Source organism: Archocentrus centrarchus, chromosome 23, assembly GCF_007364275.1.
Source record: "Archocentrus centrarchus isolate MPI-CPG fArcCen1 chromosome 23, fArcCen1, whole genome shotgun sequence".
Lineage (NCBI taxonomy): Eukaryota > Metazoa > Chordata > Actinopteri > Cichliformes > Cichlidae > Archocentrus > Archocentrus centrarchus.
This window is the reverse complement of record NC_044368.1, coordinates 11,689,304-11,704,687: the sequence shown is the minus strand read 5'-3', so window position 1 is coordinate 11,704,687 and position 15,384 is coordinate 11,689,304. Positions and strand designations below refer to the sequence as shown.

At 41.0% G+C, this 15,384-nt stretch overlaps 1 protein-coding gene across 2 annotated transcripts in view; it reads right to left on the bottom strand.

The window, feature by feature from the left end:
• The window catches only part of plxna4 (plexin A4), a 243,784-nt gene that overhangs the window by 60,602 nt on the left and 167,798 nt on the right, over positions 1-15,384 (bottom strand). For both annotated transcript variants that reach the window (XM_030720671.1, XM_030720670.1), the window contains exons 8-12: positions 14,596-14,695; positions 14,230-14,344; positions 5,449-5,649; positions 4,504-4,600; positions 1,914-2,101 (exon numbers count right to left, since the gene is read on the bottom strand). In XM_030720671.1, coding sequence (XP_030576531.1) covers positions 1,914-2,101; positions 4,504-4,600; positions 5,449-5,649; positions 14,230-14,344; positions 14,596-14,695 — 701 coding nt within the window. The remainder of the gene's footprint in view (positions 1-1,913; positions 2,102-4,503; positions 4,601-5,448; positions 5,650-14,229; positions 14,345-14,595; positions 14,696-15,384) is intronic.

Sequence of the window (15,384 nt, the reverse complement as noted above, 5' to 3'; positions counted from 1 at the left end):
AACAGAGCCTTCTGGGAACAGGGTTACAATACATGCAATTAAAAAGATTGCATACAATGCCTTGTGGCTCTCAATTTATTAGCAAATATGGAGAGGGAGAAGGACTTTACGGGAAGCAGAGAAGGGGAAGGAAGAGGCAAAAGATACCAAGAGAGAGAAGAGAGAGCGAAGAGGAGAGACGCAATGAGGCGTTGATTAGATTTGTGACTTTGACAAGATAATTGACGGTTGGGTAGAGGCAAACACTTAATCACTTCTCCCTCTCTCTCTCTCCTTTTCACTTTTCATCTTTCTATGTGAGTCTCACCCTCTCATTGTTGATGGGAGATGTCATTATAATGAAGCGTATTAGAATGCATTAGGGCCTGGGTTGTCTTGGGAAAGTCCTCACTCCTCACCCACTGACAGTTTTTATGGGGGACGTGAGAAGGGTTCAATATGTCCCTGCTGCAGCCTCAGGGATGTAAGGAGAAATACAGGCCCATCTCCAAGAATAAATCCACTGCTCTGGGAGAAGACAAACATTAGAGAAGTGGAATGATAGAGCGCAACTGACTGATCCAGACTCTTTAATAAGTGGAAAGGGTGTGGGTGGGGGGGGTAGGGTATTACTATCATGACATCACTTTTTTTTTAAGAGTTGATTTGATTTTGCCTGGATAAAAATAATCGCAATAATCTGGGTTATCTGTGAGAGGATGAGAGGGTCAAGTAATTACAATAAGCCGCCTTTTGGAGACATCTATGTCCCTAGTTTCTTATTTCCCTCTCCTGTTCTCCTTCATTTAGAAACTATTCTGGGGTAATTGGACAATCCTGTTGTAATCCGCCAGGTTAACATCTCATGAGTAAGCAGCCAGACCTCGACCTTGTGGTCAGGCAGTTACTTGAATGCTGCTACATGCAGGATGATATAGGGACAGATTCTATTTCCGTATGCCTCTTCCCACCCTCTGCCCGTATCACTCTCCGGGACAGCAAAGGGGATTCCCCTCTCTGTCTCTTTTATCTGTTCTATGTTTTATCCGCAGTCAGTCATCATCTGCCCCCGACTCTCCTCCCCGAGAAAAGGATGCAGAGTGGACCTTTATATCCATCACTGGAAAAGTGGACAGGGGTAAAAGGGGAGACTCTTTTCAGTCATTCAGCTTCATGCGATTCTTTTCTGGCTCAGTCTAGCCATCCATCACTGCCTCTCTTTCAAGTAACCCCCAAATCCACCCTCCTCTTCCTTCATCTGGCAGCTTTCCATCCATCTTTCCTTTATGACCCATTATCCTTCATCTTGCTGACCCTTATCACTTCTGCTTTTGCCCTTTTTATATGTCTTGCACAGGTCAAGTCTATTTACCTCACACGGTGCTGGGTTAAGTAGGGATTCACCTGAACATCTGTGCAGTTGATTGATAACTAGCAAGACTGTGGATGATTTGTCTATCTAGATCTCTATGCGTATTTGTATGCTGACATTTAAAGTATGAGAGGAGATAACATTGGCAAAAAAAATAACCACTGTCCCCCTACAGTTTGGAGAAAAGACATCTAAAATGCTAAATTGCATGACAACTGTAACTGTGATTCTAGTGTGCCATTATCATTGAAACTTTTTTTCTCATGTGATGTGTTGCTGCAGTACAAAAAGGTGTAAAACATATCCTTCTTCACAAATGGTGTCAGACTGAATAGCTGATAATGACTCACAGCCTCCACCATTATGTTGGGATGATTGACTGTCACACTGTCAGCGAGGTGATGAGTATAACTATGTTCCCACGAGTGCACTATAATTAAGGTGTGTATGTATGGCCTTTGAGGCAAAAAGTTTTTACAATAATAGCTGGATTGATTGATCTATATAAGTGCTAATGTGTAAAGTGTGTGAACATATGCGGACACTAATGCATGTGTCTCACCTTGGTGATCCGTGGGTGGGTGCACTTGCTGTTGATACCGTTGTGCTCTAGCCACGTGTTCTCATTGGCGCAGTGTTGCTTGAGGGTGCAGCGGTTCTCTCCTTTACACCAGACGCACCCAAACAGTGGGTCCGCTTTCAGACACAGACCACAGCTTCCACGCTGGGCGTCACACTTATAAAGATGGACTGTGCGGGCGGGAGGAAAGAAGGCAATGACAGATGGGAGAAAGAATGGAGAAAAGTCAGCAAGCTTTTTACAAATGACGATGGAACTCCAAACGCAGCTAAATTTATTCTGGGCAAAAATCAAATGAAGTAACAAAAGACTTCAAAAAACACACAAGAAACTGTTTTGTGGTTTCCACAAATCACTCAACATCTATACAAAGCTGCTTGAACATGCAAAAGAACACAAACTGAGTATTATGATAGACATTTGTTGACATATTTGTCTCATTATCGCTCCATCATCATCTCTACATACTCCCTCTGCATCCCGCCCAGCCTCCCTGAGTTTCCTACTACTGCCTCCTGCCACTTCTCACACACCACACATTTAACATATCATCTCCATGGCAACAGACCAGCCATTTTCTTTTTAATTGCCATGAAATTTACATGTGGTCTGCCCATCAAAAAAAAAAAAAAAAAATGCCCTATAAACCTCTTCCTCCACAAGCAAACAAAGGAGGGAAGAGTGTAGTGGGGGAGTCTCAAGCATCTCTAACTTCTATTGCTTCTTTGATTCTGCAGTTATGCTTAAGGATATGTTTTGTAGACCACAGTTGACTCAGATGCACACAACCAGAAACACACACAAACACTCTACAAACTTTGCCTTACAGCACAGTGTCATTTTGGCATATAATACACATTTTAACAACATGCTTCTTATGCCTGACTCCACTGCCTTTGGTTAAAATAAGCTGTTTTCTTGTCAGAGAAGTACAACCCCCAGCATGCTGCTGTTTTTTTTTTTTTTTCCTGCCCCAGCATGAATCACTTAAAGCAGTGGATTGTCAGTGGCCAAACTGAATCAAGCTCAGCAGCTGAATCCTGAATTCTTAAAAAGCCGATGCTGATATACAATGAGAGGATGAAGGGTTTGACAGAAAAAACAAAGAAAGAAAGAGAAATAGAATATACTGCCTTGCTCTCTATATATCCAGACAGGAATAATAAATTAGCTTTCTTTACTATGATTTATGATTGACATACACTCCAAAAGTATTGATACAATGAGGCCAATCCCTTTATTTTTGCTGTAGACTGAAAATATTTGGGTTTGCCATAAAAAAAAAAAAAAAAAAAATCAATATGAGTCTAAAGATCAACATCTCAGCTTTTATTTCCAAATATTTACATCTGATATACAGTTCAGACTTGCAAAGGATTTGCAACTAAACATTGTCTTATTCATTTTAATTTATTTTATCTGTTCCAACATTTTTGCTCACATTCAAAATGAGTGGCTGAGATGTTGATCTTTTGTCTCATATTGATTTTTTTGATTCCAAACCCAAATGTTTTCAGTCTACAGCAAAAATAAAGGGTTTGGCCTCACTGTTCAAATACTTTTGGAGGGCAGCGTAGTGTTAGCTCAGACAGACCCCAAAGGCAAGTTCAGCTGCAGTCATAGTACAACAGCTGAGCTCAGTGCCAGCACACATCAACTGACGGCTCACGTGATAGCCATCTAAACATCCAATCTCAGGATATGCTTTGTAAGTTGCTTTAACCTGCCCACAGTTACTGAGCATCTGCAAGCCACTTTGTAACTTAACTCAATGTCAAATTTGTTGTCACTGATGTCTCTTTTGTTCTGTAATTGTGGTCTTGCAGCTGTTCTTCCCACCTCTGGGACAGAGAACAGAGCCATATCATGAAATACAAATTGCTATAGATAGGAATACTCTCATTTATGACTATAATGATTTTGGCTGAACTGAAATTTATGTCTGTGAAGCACACTGAATGACATAAATAAAATAAAGCAGAGAGGCAGTGGTGACAGAGACTGAAAGATAGCCAAAATCACAGAGAGGCGTCAACAGACAAAATAAGAGAAACAGGAGAATTGGGAACATTATGTTTGAAAGGGAGTAAGAAAATTGAATTTAGAGAATTTAAAATGGACAAAAAGACAACAGTGATGTGCAGGACAGACAGACAAAAAAAGAGAACGATGCGGGGGGTGGGCAGGAGGGATGGGGGTGGACGGGGAAACAAAACAAAAGCATATGAGAAAATGTGGTAAAGTTAACCACTACATGGCAACATCAGGGAATGGATGCTGCACCTCAGCACACCACCCGCCTGTTGCCATGGAGATGGGCTCCAAGGGCAACAATGGGGAGGCAGCAGCTTTAGAGTTTGCGTGTATGTGTGCGTGCATGTGTGTGTTTAAGTGAGTTTCTAAGAGACTGTAAAGTAAATATGTTTTTCTATACTATGAGAAATATAGAAGAGCTGACATCTGTGTGTGTGTGTGTGTGTGTGTGTGTGTGTGTCTGTCTGTCTGTACGTGTGCATGTATTCACATGTGTGTGGTTAATTACACAGATGCTCATGCATCTGTGCGTGCTTACCTTTGTTGTGGGCGGGGTTGTCGATGCTGAAATCTCCGTTCCAGATGACGGTCAGCTCCACGGGAAGACTGCTCATCTCCATCCCATCATAGAAATACTATCACCATAGCAACCAGAGAGGGAAAGAAGAGAGATGGGGAAAGCGAATGAGAGATACAAAGTTTTTTAACTGTCTAAGTTTGAAAAAGCCTCTGCTATCACAATACTTTTTTTTTAAATGCAATAATCCATCCTCAACAAGTTGCTGTGCACATGTACACACATATGCACAGTTAAATACCCACACGAACTCAAACACACATACGTTAAATCCACAAACACACTCTATACACGTCAGTGAGCACTGAGAGATCATTTTTCATTTGGTTCTGTAACACTAGCAGAATGGAGGGTTGGTGCCGGAATCATAATTTTCTGCTAAATTACAGTTTCCCTCCTTCACAGCTCAATCAAAGTACAATATTTGGAATGTGCAGTGATTATGCACACAAATCCCACAGACATCTTTACTGACATACACACTTAGAGTGATGAAGATAGACAGGAAGATGGGATGTTATTGTATCAACAGACGATTAGCATCAAGACCAGCATAAAGCCTTTTTTCATGCTCATCCTTCGTTCCTGTCAATGCATTATTCAGTCAGTGAATGGAGAATCACTGCAACTAGAGACAAAGTTAGGCACTTATCTCATCTACCACCTGTCTAGCTGGAAGACCAAAAATCCCTCAGCTGGAATCAGTGTGTGCATGTGCTGTATGTGAGGGAGAGAGATTGCAAAAACATCTTTTATAGGTAATCTAACTTTTATAGAAAAACTTTGTAGACATGGGGCCTCTTTACAGAGATTGTGCTGGCGTGTAGGTGGGTGGTGGTCAAGGATGATATGTCACACTGATTGAGACACTGAAAACACAGACACCCACACACAGACTCTTCTCACCGATGTGTTTTGACACTGCACTGAGGAGCTGTTGAAGCGCAGGGCAGGAACCCGGTGCTCGTTCCCTTGGATGGTGAGCAAACACTCGTAACCCCTCTGTCCAGACTGCGGCTGAGGGAGGTTTTTAGCCCGTAGGGTGATGGGCTTCACCACATTGACAGGCACTAGTATCCTTTCTGCAGGCAGCAACTGGGGACACCCCTGGAGGCAAAGTGAGACAAGGAAGGTGGGTCAGTGGGTCTAATGCAAAACTGTAATTAAAACATTTCACCACAAGAGATCCTGCCTTATCACTGTTGAGCTTTAACTTAAGTAAGATTTTGTGTATTTTTTGTGTACTTTGTGCAGAATACATCTGAATCATTCTGATCTATGGTCTCAGTGTTATTAGAAGTGCAGTTTGTCATATGAAGCGCAATTTCTCATCTTTCAGAAACCATTTGAATTTTTTTCGACAGGATAAAACATGACGTAATTACGGTAAATTTGGTTATTTTGATGCTTTTATGGACTCGGGATAATGTGAGACATTCAGTAATGCAACCCGGTTCACTTGAGTCACTTGAGTCAACCACATAAAGAACACGAGTGTATTTAAATACTTATTCATTGGAATATTTAACTCATTATTTACTCAAATCACTGACTGGAGTGAAGTCAGTGACCCGGAGTCAGCTGTGTTTCCGGTAAGTCTCGCTGTCTGCTCTCACTCACTTGCCTTTTGTACTTAGCAGCAGCAAGTCAGAGGGCTCATATGATCCGAGTTACTGGACACCAAGGATTCGTGATTCAAGATTCAGTAGAAAGATTCAACTCATTAACGTGGGTGATTCAGGAACCAACCAGCACTATGGGACACAGCATACTTGGTGTTTAAGGGTTTTAAGAAGAGGCTAGCTATCCATAGAGAGCAAAATCATTTTTCGTAGCCATGCTTTTTAATGTAAAGTTGGGCATTTTAACAAGAGAGTCTACAGGGGCTGCTTTTGAAGCCAGAATAAAGTGCGCCCCAAAAGAACTGTAGTTTTTGGCACGTTCTACATTGGCTCAGTTTTTTAAGCCTAGAGGTTCTCTTGATTTACTCCCAGTAATTTGTTACAGTCTACCATAAAATGTCATCATCGTTGGTGCCAAATGCAGCCCTGAGCTCTTGCAAGACAAGTATGTTGTCTTGGTTCTTGCACACACCTGTACATTTTTGATGCTATTAATATAATGAGACAAACAATTTCAATCAGTTTAATCTTTTGAAAGACAGTACAGAAGGTTTGCTGCTTGCACCAGGACATTTCCTAAAACCCGACTGACACACAGCGTACTGAAAATGAACACTCTTCATTTATCAGGTCCCACCTAACAGTACTTCACAAACAGTTTAATTTAATGACACTGCCACTTCAGTATGTTTTCAGTGTTTAGTGCTTTTATTTGCTATATTTTCTGTTGAGCTGAGGTCAGTTGTGTTTCCTACAGGCCCATGGCCTGCTCGCATTCACTGAGTGAAGGTCAATAGGTACTCTGATGTCATTATCCACATGAGAGGAGCATTAATGATGTAACAAAAAGACACTTATAGGATTTGAGCTCTTTGTTTGTATTTGTACATTGCCTTTTCAAAATCTAGGGTCTAGTGATATTGGTGATACTTCTAGTAACGAGGTAAGACTAAATAACCGATAAAGGGAAAGAGCAAGAGGTGCAAGTCACTTAGCAATTGGAGGTCTAAAATAACAGCCAATCAATTCAGGTGTGAGCAGCTGGTTAAATATAGAGCACCTATGACTCGCCTGAAAGACGAAGAGGAGAAAAAGAGAGCAGGTGAGGAGAGGGGAAGAGATGGACAGAAAAGGAAAGACAAAGACCAGAGAGGTTGCCTGAAACAAAAAGCATCATCAAGAGAACAGGAAAGTGACTGACAAGCAAAAGTTAGAAGGTGAAATGGGTGGCAAAGCAGGGTAAAGAGAGAAAATGAAATGAATGAACAGCCCTTCCTGAAGTACTCAAAAATGTTTCATGTTTTCTCTGAAGGGTAGTGGATAGAGAGAGACGGCAAAATCGGTAAAATAAGGGAGAAGAACAACAAAAGAACAGAGCAACGGCAAAAAACAAAACCAAAAAACATTAAGCGTATGTGACAGGAGGAGCTTTAGCATGTCAAAGAGGCACAGGGAAAGGCAGTAAAAGGAGGGAGCGCAGATAAGGTGAGCCCCCTCATGGATGGAGGTAGGGAGGGGAGTGAAGCATAGCGCACGTTGAACTGGGCGATAACACTTGTTTGAAGTTCATTAAAAGCCACTTGATTGGGTTAGGCTAAGTGAGTGACTGACTGGATAGCTGCGTGGTGAGAGAGGGGAACGCTCTGTGACACTATTCACAAAGTCATTATAGATAAATGACACACAGGGTGAGCGAGTTCAGCGGTGAAGGAGAGGAAGGAAGTTGCGGTGCATGCGTGTTTGCTCTTCCAAATCTCATTTTCCTAAGAACGAAGGGTCATATTTGGTGAATGAAAATGAGTGGGAGAGCAAAGAGAGATGCAATCCATTTTTAATCATGTCGCTTCCAGTTAATACACTTGAACAATGAGGGACAATGAATTTGATCTGGTTTGTGGAAATGAAGGCATGGAAAGCAGCCGAGTATGACTTAACACAGTGACTTAAGCCGAATCTTCAAGACACAGATGTACACTGATAGCGGCATATGATGATGAGGAAACAGGAGTCACATACATACACATCACAGGAAATAGAGGCGCACATAGACACAGTAAATAACAGATAAACAAAAGACAACATGCACTGAGGTGTTTGAGGTGAATCAAAATTGCATACAAATGCATACACTAACGTCTAGAGGCCGATGCATACAAGCTTACCGTGTAAGCTAGAGCTCAATGAGACCCCGTGAGAAACATAATTTACTTGTAGCTATCTCTTATTAATACACCAAATTGGTGTCTGTTTGCTTGTTTGCAAACTATGCAATCAGGAGTACAGGTACATCTTAGGCCCCCAAAGGTTTTTATCTATATCAGATTTCATGATATCATCATGTTGCCTAACAGCCACCTAACAACAAACTAATGTGACATTTATATAGTAGAGCAGGGCCTGAGCATTGTAGGGAACTCATAAAAATGGGCTAATTACTATACTTCATCACATTTTATCAATCTGATTAAGTACAGTGTATAAGTTATGATATAGATGATACATTGCGATGCCCTCAGACTGCCTGGCAACTACTTAATGAGCCAGAATTACATTTATAGGTGTTAGAAGTGCATAATTGCACCTATAACAGCTTATAAAAGCATCTTATTCTAATTTCACTTAATTCATAGCCTCAAAACTTGAAAATTATTCTAGAGATGATAGATAGTGATGCCATCTCATTGCCTGGCCACCACCTAACAACACACTAATATGACATTTATATAGTAGAGCAGGGCCTGAGCATTGGAGGGAACTCATACAAAATGGGCTAATTACTATACTTCATCACATTTTCTCAATCTGATTAAGTACAGTGTATCAGTTTGCCAAAAACACAAACAGACCAATACTGTAGAATGGGCATGTACGAGTACATATGACTTCATAAATAAAACTAAAAGTCATCTTGTGTACCCGCACTAGATGTTGTGCGACTGTCCAGTCTCAGTCATTTTATATAAATATATAACCCATCACTTTGATGTAAAGGGATGGCTTTTTTTTTTTTTTTTTTTTTTAGAGGTAATGACATAATGGAAATGGCAGAAAAAGAAAATAATGTCATCTGAACAGGCTGAATTTAGAAGCTGACTTTCCGCACTGCAACATAACCTCACAACCATGCACTGTAATCTTTGCCAGATTTGTAAGCTGTCATTCATCGTGTCTGTTAAAAAATCAATAATCCTCAATTACCACCTTTAAATACCAATTATAAATGCACAATGCAGAAGCAAATTTACAACCAAGGCAGTGTGTATAATGGTGGTGGCCTGTGTATTTTGCTACTTAGCTCTGATCTTTCTATTTGTATGTACACATACACACTGAGACACACTTGTATAACAGTACAATCATTGCCAGCTCTTCCTGAGGCCAAGTGGGCTTTTATTGGTTTGGACAAACACATGCATATCCCCTAGCTGGCTAGAGATGCTCATGCTGCTGGCAGCGATGCTTGCTGTTGCTGTTGAGATTTATGTCAGTGTTAGGTTGACTTAATGTCTATGCATTGTTTTCTTCTCTAGCTCAATGATGGAGGTACATTAAATGGCAGGGGAGCAAATGCAGATTCACAAATAGATACATTCACACAATAAATACACACAAATATAAACGGCAGTATTAATGATAGAAAACTTTGCACTGTTTCAATGGAGTACTTAAAAGTGGGGCTTAAAGAATGGCTTCTCAGAAGCAGAAAGAAGAAAGGAATTTTGCAGTTATTTATTTCCCTGAATTTGAGATATTTTCCTCAGATTCCTATTGCAATCCAATAAATGAGAGGTTAATTTAATTTGTGGTGCCCACATAATTTACAAATTACACTAACTAAATGTAAAAGAAACTGTTCACGTGGCTCAGAATAATCATTTCTAGTTTTGTAGTTCCCCATGAAAACTACTGACAGCATGTTAAATGGATTATTTAGACCAACAGGAAAACAATTTCTGGAAAGAGATGTTGCTGTTGTTTTGCTGTAATTATGTGAGCATATTGTGTATTTGTGTGGATCTTAAAAAACATGTCATATCTACTGAAATATCTGCATGGGCAGTGACAAGTAGAAGTGAAACTTGCCCCCCCCCCCCCCCCCCCCAAAAAAAAAGCAGGAATATTAAACTAGAAGAGAAGGGGACTACAAACTACACTTTGATGTGGATGGAGCTAGCTTAACTGTATGTGCTTTAGTTTATGTGTGTGTGTGTGTGTGTGTGGCGGGGAACTTCAGTAACACTCTTAAAGTCATGTAATCAAACATTTGCAGTAAATCACTGAAAAAGAGAAGCGTATCTGTCAATAGCATGACTCATAACAACATAATAAGCTCTGACGTCTGAAAAACCAAGTTGGTGCCTCTTTTTTTTCCGCATGTAATTACCCTTCGTTCTTCTTCTCTCTATCACTGACTCATTATTTTTCTTAACCTCACCTCTGATTCTCAGTCATGCTTTCCCCCTCCTTTATTTCTCTCTCTCTCTAAATGCAGCCTGTGCTGTCTGATCCATCTCACTGACCCTTCTCATTTCTCTTATCAACTCTCTCACTGATTTCCCTCCCTCTTTCCTGACTCCTTTTTTTTTTTCTTTGGGACCTACTTAGATCTGATAATTAGAGCCTCGTGGGAGGTGTGGATGGGTGGAGATAGGGAAAGTGACAGAGAGTAGGAAGCAGAATGGGAACTGTGAATGTAAAAGCCCTTGGCATAGTTTGAAGCTAAGGAGGGAGGGAGGTTGAGAGAGAGAGAGACAGAAAGAGAGACATAATTATAGAAGTGCAAGGTGTGAAGATGAAGAGGATCTTAAGTTTTTATACATGCACACACACACTTAGTGGTTACCAAGAGCTCCCCTTAACAAGCCTCTGTTTTATCATATCCAACAGAGCCTCGGGCAAAGACATTCTCCCGTTCTCTGCTGTTTACCCGTTTCTCTTCCCTGTTTTTATCCCACCATTCATTCCTTGCCTTAAAGTTTTCCTAAATAACTGGTTCCATCTTTTTATTTTGTGCCATTTAAAAAAAAAGAAAAAACTTTCTCCTCTGTGTCTTTGCATCCTTTCTCTTATAGAACATTAGTATTTAATAACATTAGTTTACTCATCATTTCTCTGTTTTGAAAACATTCAACTCAATAAACCAAATGTTCAGATTTGAGAACACAGCAGCAGCAGCAGCAGCACTGCAGCCCATCTGATAGTTAGTTCAATTAAAATGTACATGTAGTAAAGTTCATCTGACAGGCCAGATGTTAAAAACATTGTTAGTAATCATTTCTCTGTTCGCCACTTCCAAACAAATTTCCCTAACTTCAGCAGTTTGTTTGAAGCCTCTCTGATCATCTGACTGTTTCTTGTTATTGCACCTTTTTTTTTTTTATCCCTGTGTGTTCAGATCTTAGCTCTTTAATCTTTCACTTTCAGTGTCTTTTTATAATTTTCATTTCAACTTTGTTTCATTTGCTTTCATTCTCCCTCTTTCCTCTTCAAATACTCAAACTAGTCCTCAACAGTCAGTGCTTGCGCATGGCATTGATTTGTCCAAGAATTGAACCAAAGCACCTCACTCTACCATTTCTGTCTAATATTGGCCACTAATAGCTATTACAATTGGCATTTAGCTCCTTTAATAACATTATCCTGATCACTTGATCAATAAATTCCTGGTAAATAAACTCCACAGCATTGATCACACAGTCAAGAACCAAATAGTCAAACAACAGCAAAGCACGGGAGACTGTATGTGCCAGGAGACAGTTATACATCTTTGGTAACATTAATATTTTTTTCTGTGTTTTGTATCTTCCTACCAACTGAATATATTAGGAAAAAGCTTGGCAGCAACTCAGGATATGAACATGCTGTGTTGTAGATGGGGGAAGAAGAAGGGGAAATATCCCCCTGTGGTTTCCATCAGACAAAGAGAACAGGAAGTGTCCCCAGTTTCATCAGTGTCTTTAGGTGAGACCATGTGTGAATTGGGGATGAGAGGTGCAGTCTGAAAAGGAGCTAAATGTACAGGAAAACAAATACTGATATTGGGCAAACACAACCTATTCATATCAATGCAACAGTGATGGTTGGAAATGACTTTTGGCTCTTTCCACAGTGTAACTGAACGAAGCTGCATGCACGTTCTTTGTCACCGAGGCTCATCAGAATGATGGCTAAGTCCTTGACATGTGTGGAGGGCAAACAGGGACACGCCCTTGGTTAATGTGCCAACAGGCAAATGTCTGATCCGTGTGCCCATATCATTGCTGGCATGAATAAAAAGGCATTCACTGTACGCATGGCCTGGCTTTAACTCGATCCTGCAATGCATACTAACAACAAGCTCAACCAGTAGGGAGATTTGCCTAGCCTCGATCATTAGCATAGAGTTAGGGGATTATTCAGATCACTTCCTGAAATCCCCCAATTGTAATAGTACACAAAAATTCATGTGCAGCACTAAGAGGCCGTCCCGTTTCAGAGCAAAGTTGACTTGATGCCTTTTGTGAAATCTGCAAAATCTTCTTTGGCTGTATGCGTGTGTCAAGCTTGTACATTTGTGTGTCTATTAATTCAAAAAGATAACCACAAATCTGGCAGAAAATACATGACCCCGGATTTGGGGGGGTTAATTAAAAGCAAATTAAAAGTCATTAAGTCTGCAAAACACCTGCCTTTTTAGAAACAACATGTCAAAAAAACAGATGTCATTAAAGTGCTAATACCAAATCCGCCTTGTTTTATTTATGGTTTTCTTTTAGTCAGCAACACAATAGGAGAGGATTCACATGCTATTATCCAGAGTCAATATTGACCATCGGCGCCTGAGCTAATTGGAAAAGTAAACCTGCAAAGACTCGTGCTTGGGCCTAACTAAGCAGAAGGTTCAAAAGGATAATGGAAACGGCGGAAAAAGAAAATAATATCGTCTGAGCAGGTTGAATGGCTTGGGGGAAACATGGGGGGAATAACACAATTGAGAGCAGACTGCTCATCAAAGGAGACAATCTGGCTAAGCTTGTCCCTGCCCGTCGTGCGGCGTCTGCCAACCTAGACAAGAGCACTAGTGATCTTCATCATAGCTCACCTCAGGCTAAGATTAACAGGCCACTCACTCCCCTGTAAATACCCTCCCCCTGAAAGCCACAGTGAATTCTCAGTGAATGGGCAGGCCAAAGTCAGATAACCACACACTGTACATACAGTACACATAAAAATATATAGAAAAATGCAGATACCCAGGAATACTCTGCCCACAGGCGCACATCCCTTAAATTTCCTTTACTTCCTTGCTTTGCACTAAAGGCTACTACTGCTGCAGCCGCTCTAAATCAGCATGAATCCTCTCTCACAGAATGGGGAGTGGCTGCTTTGGGGGCATTCACTGAATGTACCCCATCCAGCGAGTGGCTTGTCCTCTGCAGCAGAGAAGCCTAATTACAGTGGGCTCTGTTTCGAAGGGAATGGAACTGGCTGCCAATACTATTGATAATTCACACAGACTAAGCTGTCGCAGGGAATAGGGTTGGGCAAGTGGAAATGACTCAGTTTTTATTAGCTTCCAGTGCCCTTTGATGTGCAGTCAAGAGCGAGACATGCCAAGAGACTCATGCCAGATGGAAGCACTACAGCTGAAAGGTGTCTCAGTCCTTTTAACATAACTCTTTTTGCATGTGAAACCTCCACCGATGGCTATTAGTCTCACATAGCCAAACATTTCCCCTCAATTTATTTCACCATGTTTTATAACTTAGCTGGCTCAATACCCAGAGGCTGGCTGAAACTGGGCAGCAATAAAATCCATGAGGAGCTGTGGACAACGTCTTAATGGGATGTAATTTGACAGTCTTTAAATCTAAAGACATAAGTGATGGTAGAAAACATGGTCCCCCTTGAGAGCTGCTTAAACAACAATTCTGACAGCAAAGTTTTTACAGTCCCCACCTAGCTCTGGCATCATTTACCCTCCCAGTGCTACGGTGGGGTTTAATACCTGTGCAGTTTGAAAACAACAACAGCAGCAAAAGTCATGGTAAACTTGACTTGACCCTCGCCTTGGTTTGGGACTCACCTCGGGCTTCTTGACTCGTCCCTCCTGGAAGGAACATGTGCGTGGGTCATGGGTACAGTCATGTCTGTATTTACACCAGTGGCACTGGTAGGGGCTACTCACACATGACAAACACCTAGAAGGACACAAATTAAAAATGTGCACAGTTAGTGACAGTTTTGATCAATATGAAGGCATTAGATTTGTGACAAAGTATCTGCTATTAGGTCAAGGAAGCAAAACGCAAACTAACTGCAACAGTTGGATGCCTTGACCCATCGGGTATGTCTTTAGTTCTGACCCCAGAAATTGATACAAAGTGAATAGCACGTTATTTTATACTGTCATTGAAGTGCATTTGAAACCTATTACTAGGCACAGACTTACGACTTGTGCACGCTGCAGTTGTAGAAAACAAAACTTGTATTTGCAAATGCCAGGCCTGTCTCTTTGGACTTGAGATAGAGCTGCACGATCTGGTGGTCACCTGGAGAAAAGAGATCAGTCAAAATTAACGGTTTGATACACAGATGTAGAAAGAAAGCTTTTGTATTCTGCTAAAAAATAAAAAAATAAAAAACAAAGCAGGACAAGGACATCAAGAATGAGAACTAACAGAAAGAAGAATTGCTTTTGTTTCCGAGCACGTTACTTTGAAGCCATTATTGACAGTTTTATTCAACTCTTCAAACTGCAGAAACAAAACAGTATTATAATGGTAATGGTAGAGTGTCACCGCTACTCTTTCAGCATAAGCAGAGGCTAGACACCACAGCTTGTGTGATAATCAGTTCCTTTGCTTACTCAGATATCCTTTTGCAACATCTAGTTAGGTATCCGTATAAAGAAAAAAATTACTGCACCGCTCAGAGCCACAGGTGATCAGCTTGTTGCAGCAGTAAAGGCAGTGTACTTTAGCAGAGAAAGAGAGTAGAAGGGTTTTATTGGGTTAACTCTCCCTATTCCTGCTGTCTTACAAGAAACAAAAGTTGGCACGTTTCCCTTGGGGTGGACGATATTCCCCTGGAAAAGTCTTTGAGAGAGTCTTTGACAAGGTAAAGGGAGAAGAAGATGAAAAACAAACCACGTGTATGCTTGTGTGTGTCTGTGCGTGTGTGCGCGCGCGTGTGTGTACGCGGGCTTGCGCCTCATCTGTATTTGGTGTGTCCTTTTGTC